Below are 25,257 nucleotides of genomic sequence, written 5' to 3' on the forward strand. Positions count from 1 at the left end.
TATTATTATTCATTCAGCTTTAAGCATAAAAGTACAACGGCAAACTTAATGCCTGGGGTATTCTTTACCAGTTTACGATGGATGGTGTTTCATATCCTTTCTAACTATAAAAAATAAGATTTAGATTTATTCGCCACTGGTAACAATGGGGTTGCAAGAACCTAATTGCCATATTGAAAAGAAAGTAGAGTCGCCAGTGTTATCTTACGTCTTATTAAGTGTAATTAACATCTATGAGATGCTTTATTGTGCATTTGTCGTGTAAACTTATTTTTATTTTTTATTACTAACAATCACGCCACGTTAACTGGTCCCGTGATAAGTTCGTAAAGAACTTGTGTTACAAATACCAGATAACGGAAATAAATGTAAGATTTTTATTATACACATACACATATTTAATATACATCCATAGCCCTGGAAAAGACATTTTATATAATTTATCATACAAATATTTTCCCTTGGCGGGATTCGAACCCGCGACCCCCCTGTGTAGTGACCATGTCACTTACCACTACACCAGACGGCCGTTGATTTGAATCTGCCGTGACAAACTAACGCGTTTCGGCTTGAAGGATGGGAAGTATACTGCAAAACAAAAAACTTGGAACTCATATCTCAAAGTGGGTAATAGTAGCATTTAAGTTGTTGATGTCTATGGGTTCCAGTGGCCATTCAGCATCAGGTGGGCCGAGATACAACTGTAGCAAAAAAAATACATTATTCATTTTAACACTACCTACTTTTAGTAAATAAAAAAGTAAAATTCAGAACTAGGTAAATTTTCTACTAAAACCATTTATTTTTGTTTCAGTAAAACGTTAATTATTTTAATTCAATTTGGAATTTAAGATAAATAATACACTAAATCAGTATATTCTTAAAGAAATTTATCTCCGGGACTAGAATACATAAAATAGGTTGAAGTAATTTTAGACATTTTTACATTATTTACATCACTTATAGCACAAATAATTCTTAAAAAAAAAAACCATAATGAGGAGAGAAAGGCTATGTCGCTTTATACGTGACATTTATCTTTGTAATTAAGGATCCGTTTTATTTGATACAAGCGGCCCGCTCCGGCTCTGCTCGGGTCTTTAACAAAAATTTCAACGATATTTGACGTTGTTTTATTTTTTTAAGTAAAAGAACACTTATTACGGCATAACTATAATAGTTAGACATATACTGTTGCAACTCTTTTTGTAAATAATAATGTGTTCTACAAAGTTGTAGTACATTATTTTATTCTATCATCAATAGTTTTCGCAGGGCACGCGATGTAAAGAATATTTTAGGTAATTTTTTTACACCTTGGGTTACATTATTGGAGTTTTAGTAAGGATCCCAAATTTTTTTCAAAAAAGATTATAGCCTATGTCACTCGGGAACAGTGTAGTTTTCAAACAGTAAAAGACTTTTTCAAATCGGTTCAATAGTTTCGGAGCCTATTCAATACAAACAAAAAAACAAATCTTTTCTTTTTATAATATTAGTATAGATTAGCATCAATAATTCGATGTTTTTAATTTCAAACTTCAATCAAGTTTATCCCATTCAAATAGCTGAAGAAGTTTTTTGTTATGATTTTTTTTTTTAATTTTAAACTTAAAATGGCTCTCCTGTAAAATTGGAAAAATATCGCTTAAACTGAATAGTCTTTCACCCGTTAATATTGTTACGCCGGTAAGAGTAACGCCATCTATCGCCGAATATCGAAGGATCTAGTAGCACCTGGAACGCTCGAGAAGTACAACGCCATCTATTGTCAGATAGCGGAAACACAATACTCGAAATGTGTGGAATATTATCGATAATTCTAGGGATGTGGTATCGGCTATAAAAGCGTTGCAGAGATGGCACGCAGTCAGTTAGTAATCAGAACTACTCGAAGCGAAACAGCGAACGGACCACCTGAAGCGAAGCGGAAGAAGAAAATTGAGAATTTTAAAGTGTTTGTTGAGTGTAGCGCTTTGTAACAGAAATCGACACAATTACTTCAGTACGCCGCTTAGGGCACCGGTGACCTGCATAGCAGTCAAAGGGTTAAACTAAATATTTCTTATTGTAAAAGCCTAGAAGAAATTAGTTAAGAAAGAAAATAATCGTTCTTAAAGATTTTGTCATAGGGTATCGATTTTCAGACCTTTCGAAATCGATTAAATAATTTTAAAAAAATAAACGAGGAAGTCTAGCATAACAACAATAATAATCACTTAATTAATAATTGTCACCAGCTAGTAATCGAAAAACTATACACTAATCTTTAATACGATTTAAACTCGAACTAACAAATTCCAGTGTGTAAATGAGGATACAATTATTTTTCTACTTATCGATTAAATTTTTGTTCAACCTATATTGATTGAAAATTCTTTTCATTTCCTTACGCATAAAACTGACATGTATTTACTTTTAATACACACGCCATCGGTACTAATATTTCTGAAAGAAAGATACAGTTAATTTTACAAAATAATAGGAACCATACTCCATAATGTTTTGATTTACATACATAATCTGTGTAACATTTACATACTATGGAGGGTAGAGGCAAAGAAAACCATTTTGATTCTGAGACAAGTGAAAAAAATGCACAGCCGAAACAACCAATTACGACTTTTTTAAAAAACACAGCACACACACAAAAAGCATGATAATAAAAGTTTAATATAATTATTTTTGGTGCTATTTTCAAACCACACCACTAGCAACGGTGGCGCCCCCATAATGCCTATGATATTCTCGAGATTAGATGGACCTTTTCTCAATCATTGTAAAGAGGTTGACAAAATATGCTCGTAATGGTAAACTACATATTTTAATTGTATGTATGTTGTTCTTTTCTTTTGTTTTTGCTATTATAACATATTTTTAAGAAATCACTGTTACTAACATTAATAGGGATTAATATATTATCTGAAAAAAAAAAGAATTTAATAATAGGTCGCTTTTCCACAAGCACTCTTTTCATTCGTAAAGAGTACTAGACGATGACCGAGCTTTGCTCGTTGCTCGTTGCGTATTGTCTTTAAAGCAGCTAGTCAAAATTATGAAAAATAGTATTATTATTCGCCAATAGATGTCGGGAAGTGTCATAAAGTTGAAAACACGAATAAAACAACATTTTCTGAAAATAAATCGTAGCTAGATCGATTTATCGCCCCCGAAATCCCCTTTACACTAAATTTTATAAAAATCGTTGGAGCCGTTTCCGAGATTCAGATTATATATATATACAAGAATTGCTCGTTTAAAGGTATAAGATTCTCATTGCCTCTACCGTCCAGATCACTATAATTAAAAGCTACCTTATATTTAGAGCTTTAATCTAAAGTAAACATAAACTTGAATTAAAAGACCCACTTAAATGCCTAAAGCATATGAACACATACATAAAACATGTTAAATGTTTGTCTATAAAGTATTTACTAAAATAATACTCAGATAAGGGAGACATTTGAATTAAATGTTAATGTTTTTAATGCAATGCATTACTATAGATACATACACTATCTATATAACAATTTATAATGAGAGTATATACAACAACACTTAAGACATTGTTACACACATGACGCATAAGAAATAGTTGATTTGAGGCCTATGAAATCAAAGGCAGCTAAACGCCTTAATGTCGTAAAATGGATTAACAATGGCCCTATCTTGTATAGTTAGTTGAACACGCTTTAGTGTTTTCATGTTATAACAAATGCAGCTAAATCTCTAACAAATTCAATTCAAAATTTTCATTTTTACTCTGTACTAAGTTTTATCATTTAAAACTCAGATTATTAGGAATATTCTCATTCTTTATAAATCTGTTTTAAAATAAAGAATATCATAGCTATCCGAACAAAGTTATTTCAGTTTCTCAAACCAGGAGTGTTGCTAACACTGGCCCCAGCAGGAGCAGTACTTCAATGGATCGGAGGATCCGTAATGACGTGCTTAGGGCCGATTTTTGTAGTTTATCTGAATATTTGACAGACTTGGATTTAGCTGCCTTTGATTTTATAGGCCTCATTTATTAAATTTTATCACGAACGTGAAACATAGATTTCATTTTGACACAGGAGAGATCTTGTATCTGATTTTTCTTTTGCTTTTTTTTTTTAAAGCGCCTATTCGAATTTATACGGCCTATGGCTTAACTGTTCCAATCAAAAATATTAAGTGAAAAAAAAACAAACAAACAAACATATGAACGCGAATGTTTTTTTTTTATATTTTCATTAGTTGTAACACGGTATTAAAACTATATTTACGATTCGAAAGTAAATGAACTATAATATCAAAACGTAAAAAGCGTAAATGCACTTTTAAGCCTTTTAAAACTTTTTATTTATTTTTAATAATACAAAATTTAAATTTGTTATACGCCTAGTAAAGTTTTTCGGTTGTTCAGTATTATTTTGAACGTTAATTTCGTCACGGTGTTCCGTGAAGATAATGCGTAGGGTCTTGGAGCTGATGGTAGTACGCGTTCGGCAGTAAAGCTTGGGCAAGTCCTCCCTGCGGCCCCGCGTACTGCGCCGGCACCAGCATCTCGCTGTGGACCAAAAAAAAACGATATGAGACCATTCCATTGTGTCCGAATACTTTGAGAAGGCGGCACGACATGAAAACCCTCTTGTCGTGGCCGCTGGAAATTACATACCCGATCCTTTAGACCGAATGGTAAATAGTCGACGTCGCCCAAAACAAGTCATTACGGATCCTCCCGATCCATTAACGGTGCTTTTAGGTACCACAAGCACCGGTCACCATCCTCGTCGAACCCGTCGCTTGCGACGAAGGGCTCGACGAGCGAATTAACCCACAGACACAATCCACTGAGTTTCTCGCCGTCTTTTTCCTTACATTAATTGTAAATACATTTTCTTATTTACATTTCTATTTGGTAGAAAAGTACTTCTCGGTGATATTGCGTCAGATATTAATCCTCATTCGCATAGTTTTTGAGTTTAATGAAATATAAAGTAGCATCGCTCTATACCAGAGGTTCCCAAACTTATTTTGTCTACTGCCCAATTTCAGAATAAATAATTTTTTAGCGCCCCCATTTTTTCACCTACTTCAAAACCACTATAGCGAGAACTCAACCGGTGTTTAAGAGTCCTCCTAGATTAAATTACAAATCGCCTCCCAAGCCTCTACACAACGCCCCCATTTTCTTTCTGAGTCTCTTGCCGCCCACCTTTAAGCCTGCAGCGCCCACAAGGGGGCGTTATCGCCCACTTTGGGAAAGGCTGCTCTATACGAATACACCACCAGTGTACTTAGTGCGAGTTTTTTAACGTTCTCGACAGCGTAAAAGTTAAGTCAAATTTGTATGGAGTTGGAACGATAGCCTACGTTTGCCGCAAGGAGCGTTGTTCCAACTGCATACAAATTGCGTTAACTTTAACGCTATCGAGAACGTTAAAAAACTCGCACTAAGCACACGGATCATCTTATTCGACGTATGACAACTGCGCTAATTTAAAAAATTGTTACAGATACAAATTCAACTCTAAGCAAGTTGAAACTACTTAATAATAATATGTATCGCAGACGGGCCCCACAATGACCTCACGCTGTGCAAAAACACGTAACAATAAAAAAATATTAAACACGTCACACGTCAAAGAAACAATGGCGCGTAAAATACTCGACCTATACGCGCTCCGTGATTGGTTAAACTTTGAAATGTTTTTTTTTTGTTTTTTTTGTCAGCCAGCTTCGCATTCAGGAAGGAGGTTCTCAAATATATTTTTTTATCTCACTATATTTGCAGTGCATATGCCAAATTTGCCTATTTGTTTAAGCTACTAGCCGCCATCTCTATGTATCGACGTTATTCCGGCGGTACGGCCTGCTTGAAATGCAAAAAAATCGCTGTCTTTAGGAAGAAGAAGAAATTTTTTTTTATTGCTTAGATGGGTGGACGAGCTCCCAGCCCATCTGGTGTTAAGTGGTCACTGGAGCCCATAGACATCTACAATGTAAATGCGCCACCCGCCTTGAGATAGAATTTCGAAGGTCTCAGTATAGTTACAACGGCTGCCCCGCCCTTCAAGCCGAAACGCATTACTGCTCACGGCAGAAATAGGCAGGGTGGTGGTACCTACCCGTGCAGACTCACAAGAGGTTCTACCACCAGTAAATCAGATCAGAATGTAGTATATGTATATGTAGCTGTAAATTAAGGTGATCTGGTCGCATAGTGAAGGGATCATCTTAGCTCAATTCAATAATTTCCTATATTAATTTCGAGTATTGAAGATTCAACACGAGAATTCTAATGAAAACAGAATCGGCGCAGAACTATATGAAATTAAGCCAAAGCTACAATTGCATCGAACTACGGCTAAACTTAACATGTTCTAATTACTCGAATTTTTTTTACATCATGCCCGTCATTTAACTACGCTATGCTCAAAAAAAAATTACAAAGATAACCTCCAAAATGTGTTAACAAAATATCCGATTTTTTTGTCACGACCGTACATCATTGCGAAGCAATAGCCATTGCTATTCTTCATTAAGGGTCATCGTCATCAATCAATGACTACAGGCCGAAGTGAGAGCGGCCCATGTGTGCACAAATTATTGTATATGCATTAAAAAAAATAATGACAAACATCCTTTTAAATGACCCGCAATTAAATTTATGACCATTCAAAAACGGTCACAGATTAGGCATGTGTTAGTACGCTTACAGATTTTTTCTAGTTCATAGTAATAATGAAATCTGTGGTGTCTGATTTGTGAGCACAATTGACAACGATTAGCAATACAATAATAAAATAATAAAAATGAATCGTGTAATAAAAATGAAACCCGCAAAATTATAATTTGCGTAATTACTGGTGGTAGGACCTCTTGTGAGTCCGCGCGGGTAGGTACCACCACCCTGCCTATTTCTGCCGTGAAGCAGTAATGCGTTTCGGTTTGAAGGGTGGGGCAGCCGTTGTAACTAAACTTGAGACCTTAGAACTTATATCTCAAGGTGGGTGGCGTATTTACGTTGTGGATGTCTATGGGCTCCAGTAACCACTTAACATCAGGTGGGTTGTGAGATCGTCCACCCATCTAAGCAATAAAAAAAAAATAGGTACAATATGGTATAAGGTGGCAATATGGTGGCTTAAGAAATTACTCTGTATTAATTACTTTATTCTAATAATTTCTTCAAACGAGGCTTGTTGAGAGTATTAAGCGGTAGGCAGCGGCTTGGCTCTGCTCCTAGCATTGCTGAAGTCAATGGGCGACGGTAACCACTCACCATCAGATGGGCCGTATTCTCGTCTGCCTACAAAGGCAATAAAAATAAAAATAAAATTATTAAAATTTAAAAGACATTTTTTGTTTTTAATTTAGTATCTCTTCGTAGCGAGCGGGGTTAATGGGATTTTGAGTTAAGATCTACAGATTTCCAGAATTACTGAAGATATGCCAAAAAAATTTTTTTTTTCTAGTTTAAAGTAGTTTTTTTTTTATCTTGTGTAATTGTGTTAGTCTAGTATGGTAATTTTAAGTTAATCGTTTTTTTGATTTTATGAGTTTATTAATGTGACATTAATTGTCATCACAGGAAATTGTTGAATAAATAAGAATGCTGTTTAATAATGTTTAATAATGTTGTCCATCTCATTCACTGAGAAGAAACGATAATTTTCACTAAAATGTTCTCCATAAAATTCTCCCCAGAATATACTTTTTATTAAATACCCAAAAATTCTGAAATTATACCCTAAAAATAATTACCTAAGTCTATCCAAGTCATGTATAATTTGAAATATTTTTATATAGGTACATACCTAAAATTAATGCTAGCAAAATTATTATTATGGCAAACGAAGCGGACACTGTTAATGCCACCGACGATTGATTTTAATGTTTATGTCGGACTGAACGAATCCTTCACAAGCCGCCACTTGCTATTCGAGTCAAGGTCAAAAACGTTAGGCTTTTGTTTGTCAAACAATTTTGATAAAAAGCTCCATTGTTTACAGTCTGAAGTCGTAAGCGAGTGAGCTTTGGGCTTTGAAGCCGTTTCTCGTTTTTAATTAGTTTGTTACTTAGTGTTCACTACGGATCTTGTAAGCCATAGAAATAATTAAAAACGTGACCGCGATAAATGTAAATTATTCGAAATGTCAAAAATAATATAATGACAAGAATAAACTCGAATTGAAACCGTAGTTTTAGTGTATAAAAAAAACGTCAGAGACAATATCGAAGGATAAAAGGCGAGGTGGCTTGAGCGACATTTCGCGCCATTTTTTTATTTATTTTTTAAATTAAAAATCAATAATCTTAAACTTTAAATGGCTCTCCTGTAAAGTTGCAAAAATGGCGTTTAAGACGAATAATCTTACACTCCTCGATATAATGATAATAAAAAACGCGAGAAACCGAAAACCGTAAAAATCTATATATTAATACGTGAAGCAAAAACTTTGTATCCCTTTTTACGAAAATTGCGTGGACGGAGGAGTATGAAATTTTCCACACTTATAGAGAATATAGAGAAGAAGTGCACAATGCTAATATTTTTTTTAAATAATGCATAAAAGATACATTAAATCAATAAAGAAAACATTACACTCACTACATACCATTTATTTGACGCACACACGCATGCATACTATTTATTGTGAAACTTTTGTTCTTGGCGTCTGTTGTCAAATTGAGAATAGATTAAATATTTTTTCCTTTGTTAATATTTTTTATAGTGTAGTCTTGGCGAAATTTGTGATTATAGAAGTATAAAATACAATCATAATAGTGTACAAACTTACAATTCCAATTAATTATAGTCGAATTTCGACTACTGCGGGACCTCTAGTACTTTTAATTGTGTGAACGACTCGTGAATAACGTAAAGAGTACTTAAGTAACAACAAGTTTTACTTACCTATGTATCGCATTTTATTTATTAAACTGAAGGCTTTCATACATTGAAATACATTTTTACAGTTTCGCTTAGTGTGCCAATAGAATGCAGCCGACAAAGAGAATATTGCTTTGAACTGTTGAATTGTTCGGCTGAATGATTAATTTATTTATTTAGAAATAAACAGCATACAAAATTTAAGTGTTTATACATAAATATTTTTTTCCTACCTACGCCGATAGCCTTGAGAGGCTATTTCAGCGTAACCTTAACTAGTAGGCGAGCTCACGGGGCTCAAACCTGACGACGTTGCTTACACGAACCCCAGCAAGAGCCGTGCTTCGCAGAATCTACCACCGGATCGGAAACGCGACCCACTGAGAAGATCCGGTGAGAAACTCAGTGGGCTGGGTCTGTGGGTTAATTTACTCGTCGAGCTCTTCGTCGCCAGCGACGGGCTCGACGGGCACGATGACTGACTAATCAATAATGAATTATATTGTGAGAAAGGTTTTTTGCCATTATATATTAAATACAGCTCGGATGGTACGTTAAGTAACTTCACTTCCGCTAACTCGTAATTAAACAATCCATTGATTCTTAATCACTTTGCCGAACTTTTGTGTACCACAAAGATAATAACGGCCGTCTGGTGTAGTGGTAAGTGACATGGTCACTACACAAGGGGGTCGCGGGTTCGAATCCCGCCAAGGGAAGATATTTGTATGATAAATATAAATATCTTTTCCAGGGTTATGGATGTCTATTCAATATATGTATGTGTATAATAAAAATCTTACATTTATATCCGTTATCCGGTGCCTGTAACACAAGTTCTTTACGAACTTATCACGGGACCAGTTAACGTTGCGTGATTGTTAGTAAATACTTATTTATTTATTTAAAATTTATTTAAATTTGTGGTCACAATTTAATTGAAGAAAAATGCCAACGATAAATGCTTAAGTAACTATACTTGAGACCTTAGAACTTATGTCTCAAGGTGGGCGGCGGCATTTACGCTGTAGATTAAATTATAATTTGCGTAATTACTGGTGGCAGGACCTCTTGTTAGTCCGCGCGAGTAGGTACCACCACTCTGCCTATTTCTGCCGTGAAGCAGTAATGCGTTTCGGTTTGAAGAGTGGAGCAGCCGTTGTTACTATACTTGAGACCTTGGAACTTATGTCTCAAGGTGGACGGCGACATTTACGCTGTAGATGTCTATGGGCTCCAGTGACACCAGGTGGGCTGTGGTGAACTCGTCCAACCTCCTAAGCAATAAAAAAAAAGTTCTAAAAGTGTGCCGCAAACTTTTAGATACATAATAATGTAAGTATTATTAAATAAAATGCACAAACAAATTTGCTAACAGCTTCACAAAAAAAAAACTAATAATAAAAAAAATAAAAAAAAAATATTCAAAACATACACTGATTTTCATGTCGGCTCATACTTGTTATTACTAAGCCCAAAACAGATTTTTTTTAATGGCAGTAGCGATTTGCAACGCATTGCATAGTAGTTGTTTCATTTTTTCTCTCGTCAAAATGTGTTATAGGATCTTTTGAAGTGATTGATAACTTCTTATGGGAGGATAAACCGTCTTTGTTACGTAACGCGTTACGGCGCCAGTCTGTCTGTCGTCCCTTTCTCTCACGCATACAGCAGCGGTACTGAGAACGTATGTAACTCCTAAGCATTTATATATCCTTTTCTATTTATGTTACAATTTTCCTTACATTATCATATTACCATTACATACCTTTAGTAACCTTTTTTTGGGTTACACAATTTCAATATTAAATAGTTCAACTAAGATTAGTTTAAATTATCATATTTTCTGTAGGGCGTCCAGAGAGACGCACAATTTTTTCTTTGTGTACCGTGTCAATTTTTAAATCGTTAAAATTAAAATGCCGCAATAAAAAAAAAGAAAAAGGCTGAAAAAGATTAATCAAAACTACACTTACGGTCTGTTAGGCTGTTGCGGAGTCCTGTCGCGCTGTCTACGATTCTTGAACCAGTTTGATACTTGCGTTAACGTCAGACCCGTCTTCTGAGCGAGGGCTCGTTTCTCGTCAGGCGTCGGGTACCTGGGTATTAATTAATCCAAGGCTACAATCAAATAGGTGTACAGTACCCGACGATAAATATCGCACATCGACCGGGCGACCCTGTGTGACGTTTGGCAGTCGCTGTGCGCTCGGACTGTAGTTAGTGTTTCGTGCGAGCGAGATAGCGCTCTACGGAGCCGAAATTAGCCAATCGTCTCTTTCAAATAATCGACGTGCTTCGTAGATTTTACAATAGATAGATAAACACCCAGACAAAGAGTAAACAAAACTGTTTATCATACGTATGTATGACTGGTGCGAGAATCGAACCCGCGACCCTCAGCGCAACAGTGAGAGCCGCTAACTATTGCACCACAGTGTCAGTTAATGTATATATTTATGTATTACTAGCTGACACGGCAGACTTCGTAGTGCCTCAATCGATAAATAAAATACCTAAACTTTTGTATAAAATAAACTTAAAACAAACAAAAGGAATCCGTCCGACGAGGGGACACATCAAAGGGAAAACAAAATTATTTTTATTTATAATCCGAGCATTTTCATATTTACCTTCACCTTTTAAAGCTTCTCTGAACTTCCGCGAATAATTCAAGACCAAAATTAGCCAGATCGGTCCAGCGGTTCTTGAGTTTTAGCGAGACTAACGAACAACAATTAATTTTTATATATCTTAATATATATAAATCTCGTGTCACAATGTTTGTCCTCAATGGACTCCTAAACCACTTAACCGATTATAATAAAATTCGCACACCATGTGCAGTTCGATCCAACTTGAGAGATAGGATAGTTTAAATCTCAAATTATAGTCGCAATTTTAATTTATTGCTAATTATTTGTCTGTTATTATTTGACAGTCACAATTATCTGTTAACTCCAAATGATTCTAACAGATGTCGATACCTTTCGACTGGGTTGAGTAAGTAATCAATAGATGGCGCATATATGGCAAAACAACGTTTGCCGGGTCAGCTAGTACCTATATATGTAGATAGATCTTGTTACACTTGTTACACGGCTACACCGCCTATTGTCCCGCATCTCGAGCTTTAAGAAGAACTCACCGATTCCTGTAATAACAGTCCTTCAGAGCGTTTCGGCTTTTCTCTTTGAAGCAATAGACGGTCTCTTCGCCATCCCATATGGTCTTGGGTAAAGGGTATTTCTTTCTTAACCTATATTTGTCAACGGCTCCTGAAAATAAATCGTAAGTTCCACTAATGAATTAACCCGACGTTTTACCATTAACTGCCGTAGAACATAAGACATTCGAGGAAATATTTAATGGCAGTGATGGGCTTCGAACAGGATTCGGCTTGTCGGTCTACCCAGCAATGACGCGGAATACCGGCCGGTAACTCCCAGTGTGGTTCACTATAGGGATGCAGCTATTTCAATGCTGCACAAATTAAAGGGCATCATATCTATATATTAATACGTGAAGCAAAACCTTTGCACCCCTTTTACGAAAATTGCGCGGACGGAAAAATGTGAAATTTTCCACACTTATAGACAATATAGAGAAGGAGTGTAGAATGCTAATATGTTTTGTAAATTATGTATTAATAATACATTAAATCAATAAAAAAAACATTACACACACTACCATGTATTTGACATACACACACACATATAACTAGTCAGGTCATAAGTATTGTCACACAGTAAAAACTTTTCTTTTAGAATGCTGGCCACAAAAAAGATTATTGAATTCGAATTTCGAATTGTTCATGAAAATAAAAATGTATACTTTTAGAATTTTACTCATGTTTAAATATGGAGTGGACGCTTAAAGAAGACCGTGTTGCAGTTATTGCGTTGCATCGTTGCGGTTACGCGCCAATTTAAATTTTTAACATACTGAAAAATTTGAATATAACCAAAAGATTCGTTTATCGTACCATCAAACGATACAATGAAGACTCTAGTGTAGATGACAGGTCAAGAAGTGGTCGCCCTCGGTCTGTTAGGACTCCAGCAGTGATAAAAGCTGTGAAGGCGTGAATTCAAAGAAATCCCAAACGTAAGCAGAAACTGTTGGCCCTTCAGATGGGCTTAAGCAGAACCACGGTGAAAAGGGTGTTAAATGAAGACTTAGGGCTTCGGGCATATCGAAGAAAAACAGGACATCGTTTGAATGCTCGTCTAATAGACCTGAGACTGAAGAGATGCCGCGCTTTGTTGAAGCGGTACGCGGGAAAAAAATATCGGGAAATTCTTTTTTCGGATGAAAAATTTTTTACCGTAGAAGAGAGCTACAACAAACAAAATGATAAGGTGTACGCACACAGTAGTGAAGAAGCGAGCAACCGTATTCCGCGTGTCCAACGAGGTCATTTTCCATCCTCGCTCATGGTATGGTTGGGAGTTTCTTATTGGGGCTTAACAGAGGTGCATTTTTGTGAGAAAGGTGTAAAAACGAATGCAGTTGTGTATCAAAATACAGTCCTGACGAACCTTGTGGAACCTGTTTCTCATACCATGTTCAATAACAGGCACTGGGCATTCCAACAAGATTCGGCGCCAGCTCATAGAGCGAAGAGCACACAAGACTGGCTGGCGGCGCGTGAAATCGACTTCATCCGGCACGAAGACTGGCCCTCCTCCAGTCCAGATTTGAATCCGTTAGATTACAAGATATGGCAACACTTGGAGGAAAAGGCGTGCTCAAAGCCTCATCCCAATTTGGAGTCACTCAAGACATCCTTGATTAAAGCAGCCGCCGATATTGACATGGACCTCGTTCGTGCTGCGATAGACGACTGGCCGCGCAGATTGAAGGCCTGTATTCAAAATCACAGAGGTCATTTTGAATAAACTTTAGTGTCATAAGAATCTATGTTTTGTTAAGTTCATTTTGGTATATGAATGGTTACATAATGAATAAACTTGTTTCAATTATTTTACATTAAACATGTGACAGAATTTATGACCTGACTAGGTATAAACTCTTTGTTTACTGTCAACCTTTTGTTATTGCTTAGAGTCTGTGGTCAAATTGAGAATAGATTAATATTGTTTATCTTTAATATTATTTGTCTATTGTGGGGTCTACGCGAAATTTGTGATTATAGAAGTCTTTGACAATAGAACGATAATAATGTTCAATTAATTATAATTTCAATGAATTATAGTCGAATTTCGACTACTGCGGGACCACTAGTTCACGTAATACGAAACAATTTTTGGAAGAAGAAGAGGTGTTTTTTTATGCTTAGATGGATGGAAGATCTCACGGCCTACTTTCTTTTCTTTTTTCTTCTACCTATTCTAGTAACCTCGAGGAATTATTCTAGATTCACCGATTTAGTAAGTGAGCTCACGGGGCTTAAACCTGACGACATTGCTTACACTAACTCTAGCCCTAACCTTTTTTTTTTTTTTTCATAACGCTGGGCAATCCATTATGAAAAAGGCTCCTATTTCTGCCATGAAGCAGTAAATTTGTTTCGGTTTGAAGAGCGGGGCAGCCGTTGTAACTATACTGAGGCCTTAGAACTTATATATCAATGTGGGTGGCGCATTTACGTTGTAGATGTCTATGGTCTCCAGTAACCACTTAATACCAGGTGGGCTGTGAGCTCGTCCACCCATTTAAGCAATAAAAAAAAGGTGGGCGAGCAAAGACTCAACCAGGTTTCCAGATTTCAACCAGTATTCATATAGTTACAATGTTGATGAAAATAAAATACAAATGTAGCGCTAAGCTACTACATCTTCGGACGTAAAATTATATTTGTATTTGTCGAAGGAAATGGACTTGATTCAGTCTTAATAACTTCATAGGTCGACGAAAAACAAAACACAAACTCACCCAAAGCCCTCCCGCGTACTTTTTCGGCTTCTTTGTAATGAGCTTTGAACCACAAGTTCTGTAGGGACGTGTGGTGTCTCGGGGAAAACGTGTGAGCTTCCAATATAGCGTAAAGCTCTTGGAACACTCCTCTGTGGTAAGCGACCAAAGCTCGGGCCCTGAAAAGAAGGCTTTCATCAAATTCCCAACACTTTTTGAAACGCTTACTGCCATGTCAGTCAACGGTGTCCTACTCGGCGTCCGATTTTTTTTAATGCTTAGGTTGGCGGACGATCTCACAGCCCACCTGTTGTTAAGTGGTTACTGGAGCCCATAGACATCTACAACGTAAATGCGCCACCCACCTTGAGATATAAGTTCTAAGGTATAGTTACAACGGCTGCCCCACCCTTCAAACCGAAACGCGTTACTGCTTCACGGCAGAAACAGGCAGGGTGGTGGTACCTACCCGTGCGGACTCACAAGAGGTCCTACCGCCAGTCATCGTATAAGCATAACAACGTAAATACCGCCACCGAACTTCTCATCTACTTTGCGAGTGCATCTACCACCACAGCTACCACGGCTTGCTAAGAAGATCCGGCGTGAGACTCACCGGGATGATGCTATGGGCTAAGTGTGACGTCGAACTCATCGACAATTGCAACAATGACCTGTGCTACTACCTGTAGCATCCAACGGCACTATTAATTATAAAGATCCGTGAGCCATGCCGTCAAACCAAGACCAGACGTTGAGGCTTTAAGGAGGTCTATGTCCAACGTGGGCTGGTAGAGAGAAACTCTTACCTGAGCACAGTTTCGTTTTCCCGCGACAATTCACTAGGCGGTAGACACCACAAGAAAACGGCCAGTTTCTCAATGTCACAAAACTCCACAAAAAAGCGGCAAGCGAAAACCAGACGTTGTGGCTTTAGGGAGATCTATGTCCAAAGTGGGCTGATAGAGAGAAACTCTTACCTGAGCACAGTTTCGTTTCCCCGCAACAATTCACTGGGCGGTAGACTCCATAAAAAAGCGGCCAGTTTCTCAATGTCCCCTTTCTGCTGTAGCGCTTCGCAGACGCACTGAACCTGCTCCGAATTGAAGTTCAGGCATCTCCTCGTGTTATTGTTCTCGTTCTCGGCGCAAAACTGAACGCGTTCGTTGCCTTCCGTGTCTTCGAACCCCGTCGGTCCCTTTAGCTCCACGAGCGCGCTCTCGTTGTGAATGCAGCTTTTTAATTCGTCGTAATAGTTCTGGCGGTCGCTTTCGATCGTGAAGTAATCGTCGTGCGGCGGAAGCTTCAGCTCGAAGTTGATGTACCTCTTGTTCCTCTGCTGGCTCTCGTAAGCTTTACCGTCTATGTAAATGGCGTTCGTTTTGCGTTCGTCTTTTGTCTTCTTACACGAGAAATACTGTTTCTCGAGTTCTTGTTGCGCGTAGAACTGGCTTGGTTCGTAGTTGAAGGGCGGGAGTGAGGTTTCCGAGCCGCTGGTCACATCACTCGGTGGACTGAGCCGATCGGAGCAGTTTTCCATGCCGATCGATTTCATCACAGTTACTTAACGTTTTCGTCGCTTGTTATCTGAAAGTGAATGATTGGTGAGTGCTGAGGGTAGATCGTTCGGCTATGAGATCTAGTTAAACCTTAAATGTTAATGATGCAGTTATTAGTCGATATGTTTCTGCCGTGGCGCAACAATGCTATACGTTTGGCAGGATAGTACAATAATGGGGTACCCATAGACACAGCCTACTGAGTTTCTCGCGGGCCTTTTCAGTGGGTCACGTTTCCCATTTCGAAGATCTTCCGGTAGATTCTGCGAAGCACTGCTCTTGCTAGGTAGGGCCAGTGTTAGCAACACTCCGGTTTGAGCCCGTGAGCTCACCTACACGCTAGAGTGAAGCCGAAATAGCCTCTCAAGGTTATCAGCACAGGAAGAGAAAAAAATTGTATTATGCGATCGATCATTGAGGCGACTGCAAGCTTTCAAGATAATAGGACGTCTAAGGTCGGTGAAAATGACGTTCAAAGATTGACACACTAAGAAACGTACATAACTAATAAAAACGTTTTAAAAACACCGTGAAATTCGAGAATCGACAAACACGTTTAATTTCGGTGGAATGTGCAATGGTGGTAGCAATCATAGAACAGTGTGCTTAGTGCGAGTTTTTTAATGTTCTCGATAGCGTAAAGCTAACTCAAATTTGTACGCAATTGGAATAGCGCCCTTAACGGCAAACGCAGGTAAACGTTCCAACACCATACAAATTTGAGTTAACTTTTACGCAATCGAGAACGTTAAAAACTCTCACTAAGCACACTGTAGATATTCAACAGTTACCTGATTCGCATTAAGTTTACAAGTAAATTTCCGAACATGGATCGCTAGCTTTTTGGATGGGCGGAGCATCACGGTCACAAGTTTGCGCGCTCACTGCGAAGAAGGATCCCTTTGTCATGGCGCCGCAATTCCAGGGAATATCCCTGCAACCTTCCGCGAGTATAAGGATACTTGGGGTCGACATTTCGAGCGATGTCCAATTTCGGAGTCATTTGGAAGGCAAAGCCAAGTTGGCGTCCAATATGCTGGGAGTCCTCAACAGAGCGAAGCGGTATTTCACGCCTGGACAAAGACTTTTGCTTTATAAAGCACAAGTCCAGCCTCGCGTGGAGTACTGCCCCCATCTCTGGGCCGGGGCTCCCAAATACCAGCTTCTTCCATTTGACTCCATACAGAAGGGCCGTTCGTATCGTCGACAATCCCATTCTCACGGATCGTTTGGAACCTCTGGGTCTGTGGAGGGACTTCGGTTCCCTCTGTATTTTTTACCGTATGTTCCATGGGGAGTGCTCTGAGGAATTGTTCGAGATGATACCGACATCTCGTTTTTACCATCGCACCGCCCGCCACCGGAGTAGAGTTCATCCATACTACCTGGAGTCACTGCGGTCATGCACAGTGCGTTTCCAGAGGTCTTTTTTGCCACGTACCATCCGGCTATGGAATGAGCTCCCCTCCACGGTGTTTCCCGAGTGCTATGACATGACCTTCTTCAAACGGTAACCACTCACTATCAGGTGGGCCGTGTGCTCGTCTGCCTACAAGCTAAGCTAATTGGAAACTGAGGCAGTTTCCCTCAAAATCGCTAATTAAGCAATGTAATCTTTATGCAAAGTATTCTATATACAGATAGGCAACAATTAAAAATAAAAATTATGTCAACTGTCACTTTCTCCTAAATGTCAATAAAGAAACAAAAGATAGAATGTAATAAATCAAAAAAACAAGACTTTTTGGCGGGAACGCGAGGAGTGAAGTTGTGTGATTTGTTTTATTTTGTCTATTTAGTGTTTCTTCGGGTTTAAATGTGTAATAATGGTGGTTTATTAACTGTTTAATATCTGTAAAAGTGCACAAATGTGGGAAAATGAAACAAAGCCGTTCGACGTAACTTCTCGGGATCCTCCAAAAAGTCAATTGAAAAAATCTCAATAAACGACCACCATTTTACTGAGATTATATTTCATCCCATATCATCTCATTTCATTTAATTTAATTTCATCCCAGTTGATTAATGTCTCAAATTCTTCATTTCACTCCATTTCATAATTTTTCATAAAAATACCCATATCATAATTATCATCTCATCTCATTTCAATTCATTTCATGCCATGCCATGTTTCATATTAAATTAATCAGCTTCATTTCATTTCATAATATCATATTTCATAAAAAATCTATAAAAGACTAGGCTGTATGGTGCCTTTCCATTTGGAAAAATAAAACTACTACTACTACTACTACTCAAAAAAACAAGGACTTTTTGGCGGGAACGCGGGGAGTGAAGTTGTGTGATTTCTTTTATTTTGTTTATTTAGTGTTTCTTTAGGTGTAAATGTGTAATAACGGTGGTTTATTAACTGTTTAATATCTGTGAAAGTGCACAAATGTGGGAAAATTAAACAAAGCCACTGAACGTAACTTCTAGGGATCCTCCAAAAAGTCCACTGAAAAAGTCTCAGTAAATGACCACCATTTTACTGAGATTATATTTCATCTCATCTCATTTCATTTCATGCCATGTTTCATATTAATCAACTTCATTTTATTTCATAACTAGCTGACCCGCAGACATTGTAGTGCCTCAATCGATAAATAAAAAATCTAAACTTTTGTATAAAATAAACTTAAAACAAACAAAAGGAATCCGTCCGACGGGGGACACATCAAAGGAAAAACAAAACGGTTATTTTTATTTAATTCCGACCACTTTCATGTTTATCTACCTTTTAAACCTTCTCTGGACTTCCACAAATAATTCAAGACCAAAATTAGCCAAATCGGTCCAGCCGTTCTCGAGTTTTAACGAGACTAACGAACAGCAATTCATTTATATATATATAGATAGATAGATAGATATCATTTTTCTTAAAAAAAAATATAATATAATATAAAAGATTAGGCTGTATGGTATGATACCTTTGATTTTCCAATTGGATAAATAAAACTACTACCTACTACTACTCAAAAAACAGTCTTGAGACTTCAGTAATTAAAGATGAACTTCGTGTAATTGAACGCACACTATAGTTATTCGAAACGGATGCACATGAAATATTTACAATTGCTTATTTTAAAAAAAATTTTCACCGGTGTCAGGTAAAATGATGTTTGCATAACAACGCGGAGCCGATGTCACCGACCGGATATTGCGACGCAAATATATTAATTGGGTCAATAGTAATGGAGTTTATTGACTTCGTTCTTTCAAATCAATTTTTATAATTATTTTGTTGCCCTTGTAGCCAAACACGGCCCACCTGATGGTGAGTGGTTACCGTCGCCCATGGACTTCAGCAAGCCAAGCCGCTGCCTAATGTTGAGTAATCTCCACAAGCTTCGTTTGAAGAAAGACATGTCATAGCGTCATAATCAAATGATTACAAACTAAACATATTAAGCAACATTTTTGCATCTTTACAGGAGAGACATTTAAAATCTAAAATCTAGAAAAAATAATATAAAAAAAGAGGTTTAGCTATTTGCTGCAGTAAACATATTTTGTAAAAGAAGTTCAATTAAAAACATCGAACTGTTGATTTTATTTTTATTTCTTAGATGGGTGAACGATCTCACAGCCCACCTGATGTTAAGTGGTTACTGGAGCCCGTAGACATCTACAACGTAATTGCGACACACAGCCTGAGATATAAGTTCTAAGGTCTCGGTATAGTTACAACGGCTGCCCCATCCTTCAAACCGAAACGCATTACTGTTTCACGGCAGAAATAGGCAGGGTGGTGGTACGTACCCCTACGGACTCACAAGACGTCCTACCACCAGTAATTACGCAAATTATAATTTTGCGGATTTGATTTGATGTTATTCCTTCACCGTGGAAGTCAGTCGTGAACATTTGTTAAGTACGTATTTCATTAGAAAAATTGGTACCCGCCTGCGGGATTCGAACACCGGTGCATCGCTACATACAAATACACCGGACGTCTTATCCTTTAGGCGACGGTGACTTATATAATTGATTAATATATGGAACTCATACATATAATATAATAATACAAAAACCACGGAATAGAAAAACACATACATACATACTATACCTGTGTAATTAATACAATATTAAAATATCCTAACATAAACACCATTTTACTCAAAGCGAAAAACGCTGCGTTGTGTGTTCAAACAGACATACTCATAAGTTCAAGACGATTAAAATACTGGAAAAGATCGTTAGCGGGAAATTGACGCTTTCATAACTTGCGGATATACAACACCGTCGGAATACCGGCGTTGTCTCAAGTTTTTACTTTTTTTAGGCAATACTTTCGGCAGTCACAGAAGAGCATTATTGGAGTTATTCAAACTAACCGAACGTTTCTAAAAATGTAATCGAAAATATTAGCATAGCACTTACTGTGACCTTAGCTAGGCCGTCTCCAGCGTCACTCTGTTGGAGAAAACAAAAATGACTCGTATGCGATTTCCTACTCGTATATTTTATTATATTTTACTGGTGGTAGGACCTCTTGTGAGTCCGCGCGGGTAGGTACCACCGCCCTGCCTATTTCTGCCGTGAAGCAGTAATGCATTTCGGTTTGAAGGGTGGGGCAGCCGTTGCAACTATACTTGAGTCCTTAGAGCTTATATCTCAAGATGGGTGGCGCATTTACGTTGGAGATGTCTATGGGCTCCAGTAACCACTTAACACCGGGTGGGCTGTGAGCTCGTCCACCCATTTAAGCAATAAAAAAGAAAACCTACCGCCGGATCTGAATCGCGACCCACTGAGAAGATCCGCCGAGAAACTCAGTCGGCTCTGTATATGGGAGAAGTCTTCGTTTGAATCGTTCTTGGCTGAGGAATCAAGAAGAACAGTAAAGCCGTCTCAAAGTTGAGGTTATTGCACATCAGTGTGCTTAGTGCGAGTTTTTAACATTGTCGATAACGTAAAAGCAACACAGTGTGCCTAGCGGCAAACATAGGCAAACATTCCAACTCCATACAAATTTGAGTTAACTTTTACGCTATCGAGAACGTTAAAAAACTCGCACTAAGATAAGATAAGATAAGATAGATAAATAATAAATATTTACTAACAATCACGCCACGTTAACCGGCCCCGTGATAAGTTCGTAAAGAACTTGTGTTACAGGTACCAAATAACGGATATAAATGTAAGATTTTTATTATACACATACATATATTTAATATACATCCATAACCCTGGAAAATACATTTATATTTATCATACAAATATCTTCCCTTGGCGGGATTCGAACCCGCGACCCCCTTGTGTAGTGACCATGTCACTTACCACTACGCCAGACGGCCGTAAGCACACATAACATAATTTACGTCCGATATTAATCAATATACAAGCACAATCCAAAGGCGGTCTCATTATTCAAAGCGCGTACTTTGAAACAGCGATTTTTACATTCTGGTTTTAAGATGTAGCATGTAAGTTTCAATGTATATACTATGTACTATAACGGGTAATGTCATTTTCGATCCATCTTTCTTGTCTAAGCTGAATAAAATAATTGTAAATAGAGGTGATTTAACAAAAACCGACTTCAAATAAATAAACAAAAGATATTCCAAAACAAATTAATTATACACTAAAAACAATAATCATCGAAATCATCGAATATTTGTCGCGCACGTACTTAATGCAAATTTAAGACTTATATGATTTTCTCATGGATACCATTATCAGAACTGAACTAAATTTTAATGGAACCACATGGGAAGCGTCAGCTTTCTAATAAAAGAAGAATCACCAAATTCGATTCACCCAGTCAAAGGCTATGAGGTAACAGATATAAAAAAAAACATACAGTCGCATTGAGAACCCCCTCCTTTTTGAAGTAGGTTAACAAACAACTAATAGTCGATAATCGAATGATGCATATTTAAAAAAAAACCTCATGGGTTGACCATTTGAAAAAAGTTTCGCTCAAAAATCTCAAACCATGAAGGTTCTATGTCAATTCAAAATACCTATTACAATAAAACGGCAATTTCATACTTTAACCTCTATTACTCGTATAGATCTATGAGTTATATACTTGATATTTAGATGGGTGCTAATTATGATTGGCGGTATGATGTCCATGGACTAATGACTTAATACTAGGTGGGCCGTGAAATCGCTCATCGATATACGCAATAAAAAAAACGCCTATCCTATTTATCTATTCATTTATAAGGCACACAATACACATTACAAACCAAAAGAAAAAGGTACACATAAATAGCGTGTAAAATATGTGGCTTTTTTTCCTACCTATGCTGATAGCCTTGAAAGGCTATTTCAGCTTCGCCCTAACGTGTGTAGGTGAGCTCACGGGGCTCAAACCGGAGTGTTGCTAACACTGACCCTAACAAGAGCAGTGCTTCGCAGAATCTACCACCGGATGTATCTGACTTGTAAAAACTAAGCCATGTGCGTAAGACTAATCAACTATAGGATAAAATAATGTAATAATTAAAACTTACCTAACTTTAAATGTAATTTATTTATTTATTTCATTTACTTCAGATTTTGCATCCATATTACATTCATTAAACAATTCTTAAAGTATAAAAAAAAAACAAATAATAATAATAATAAAACAAAAACTCAAAATTAACATCAAAACTACCTTAACCTAAAGGCTGGTTATGAATGTAATTCTAATAATACAATTAATCTTATATCTGGTCACTTCGCGATCGAAATAGGCAGTATATTTCGTCTTTTCGCATTAAAAGTGTACAATTTCCAAAAATATTCGAAATTGAGTTAATATGCGGAATCATTAGGTATCACCAGTAAATTTTCTCATAAATACTGTCAAAAGAGCGTAGTTTAGTTTTAGTTTTTTTTTTTTTAGTTTACCTATATTTTCACTACTATTAACAAAATTAATACATAATTTTATCTTAATTTAAAAGACAGATAATGTATCTGGTAAAAAATAAAAAATAAATGTTGGAAAGATGATTAATATTATAAATATCATATGTTAAACCTTTAAAACACTCTCCTGTAAAATTAGTAAGTTTTGAGATTAAACAGTTTTGATGCGAGAAGACAATATGTGCATCCGTCCGGGTTAGCGCTTCACGAGATTAATATCTCTTTACTAAAACATTTTAACACGATTTTATTAACTTTTAATCTTTGTTTGTTTATTACAGAATCTTTGAACGTTATTTTCACCGAATCCAAAATGTAGGATTAACTTGAAAATTTGCAAACGCATTTTTTTCTCGTCATCTAAGCTGATGGTCTTGAGAGAACATTTCAGCGTAGCCTTAACTAGTTGGTGAGCTCACGGGGCTCAAACCGGAGTGATGCTAACACTGGCCCTAGCAAGAGCAGGGCTTCGCAGAATCTACCACCGGATCGGAAACGCGACCCACTGAGGAGATCCGGCGAGAAACTCAGCGGGCTCTGTTTCTGGGTTAATTTACTCGTCCTTCGTCGCAAGCGACGGGTTCGACGAGAACGATGACCGGTGCTTGAGGTACCTAAAAGCACCGTTAGTGGATCGAAAGGATCTGACATTACGTGCATATTGTTACAAAATTCGCTCAGACTGAGTCCCGTGAACTCGCTTACCACCCACAGAAGCTGGTTTAAAATCGGTTGAGCCCCAGTTTGAGCCTCGAGAGCTCACCTACACGCTAGGATAACGCTGATATAACCTCTCAAGGCTATCAGTATAGACGCCCTTAATGAGAGCAGTGCTTCGCTAAACCTACCACTGGATCGGAATCGCGACCCACTGACAGAATCCGGCGAGAAACTCAGTAGTTTCTACCTATCAGCATCAACAAAAAAAAAACATGAAATTAATAATTTATTCATTGCAGGTTTTTTAACAATTATTGTTATTTCGATTTGTTATTGAGTGTGTTAAATTTCTAAAGTATTTATTATTGATACACATGAGTGAACTAGTTGACTAGCTGATACAGTAACAGACGGATATCGAGTCCCGGCGGGATATTAGGAGTTGGAATTTGAATAGCAGCGGTATTGGTAGTGCGAGTGTTGATACCGGTAAAATATGCAAAGTAAAAAAAAGGACATAATTGCATTTCATTACTGATGCCCATGTAGCGACATCTCCTCATCAGGAGTTGAATAAGAGTTCAATACACGCAATTCCAGAACGGCCAATGTTTTATAGCACGCTAGGAATGGTAGTATCTTTTAAACGTACTTCGAATTACATATATATCGTGTTTGATATGACCTGAGGTAGTTTATATTCAGGTCTGACTTTTATCTACTTTTAATTTAACTAGTCACTTAAAGTATTAAAAGCTGTGTCAATTAAAAACCGCATAAACTCCAAATACAATATTATAAAGTTTTCGTTTGAAATACGAACCCACCTTTACAAGAAACGAAGCGTCGGTTAAAACTTTTCAAATCACAGCACATAACACTTTTGATTTTATTTTTTGTTTAATCACAAAAAACGATTCTTACAATACTCGTCCGCTCCCTTCAGAAGCCGCGTCTCGAATGACACAGTTCGAATTTCAAAAAGCGCGGGGAGAAATCGCGCGAGCGAGATGGATACATGGGCGGAGCCTGTCGGGCGTAGCTCAGCTTTTTTAAATTTTGTTTGTTTTTTTTATTTCGCGTTAAAGATTTGAGGCGGGATTATAACCGGTTTTCTATTGTTGTCGCGTTCCTCATCGACAAAACCGTATGATATTACACAATACAACCGATATATAGATAAATCAACTATTACGTACGTATCTACGTAACTGGTAGGACGTATTTTACCACCATCTTGCTTTTTTCTGGTGCGAAGACGTCAGGCTTGTGTAATGTGTGACAGTCGTTAAACGATATGATTAGGCCACCTAACACCAAGTGACAAGTGCTATAAATTAGTCATTAATATCAGTTTTACCTAAATTTTGTAAAAAAAAATTGTATAAGTTACTCTTTTTTTTA

At 37.4% G+C, this 25,257-nt stretch overlaps 1 protein-coding gene across 1 annotated transcript; it reads right to left on the reverse strand.

Moving 5' to 3' along the window:
• Positions 1-782: 782 nt before the first annotated feature.
• LOC101745557 (uncharacterized) lies at positions 783-24,828 on the reverse strand. Its single transcript, XM_012697455.4, has 6 exons — positions 24,681-24,828; positions 15,742-16,348; positions 14,783-14,940; positions 12,033-12,162; positions 10,861-10,983; positions 783-4,555 (listed from the first exon to the last, which is right to left on the reverse strand). The coding sequence occupies exons 2-6, from the start codon at positions 16,314-16,316 to the stop codon at positions 4,435-4,437; spliced, it is 1,107 nt and encodes a 368-aa protein (XP_012552909.2). The 5' UTR covers positions 16,317-16,348; positions 24,681-24,828; the 3' UTR covers positions 783-4,434.
• Between the last annotated feature and the right edge of the window lie 429 nt (positions 24,829-25,257).

This window comes from Bombyx mori, chromosome 24 (genome assembly GCF_030269925.1).
Source record: "Bombyx mori chromosome 24, ASM3026992v2".
In the NCBI taxonomy this organism is placed as follows: domain Eukaryota; kingdom Metazoa; phylum Arthropoda; class Insecta; order Lepidoptera; family Bombycidae; genus Bombyx; species Bombyx mori.

Bases quoted from the DNA above. Each gene is read 5' to 3' on its own strand.
- LOC101745557 (XM_012697455.4), bottom strand. From the start codon at position 16,316: ATGAAATCGATCGGCATGGAAAACTGCTCCGATCGGCTCAGTCCACCG. The intron at 14,941-15,741 runs GTAAGAGTTTCT...CCTTCTTTTCAG, and splicing joins GGAAACGAAACTGTGCTCAG to GGCCCGAGCTTTGGTCGCTT. The intron at 4,556-10,860 runs GTAAGTGTAGTT...TTTGGTCCACAG, and splicing joins CCGCAACAGCCTAACAGACC to CGAGATGCTGGTGCCGGCGC.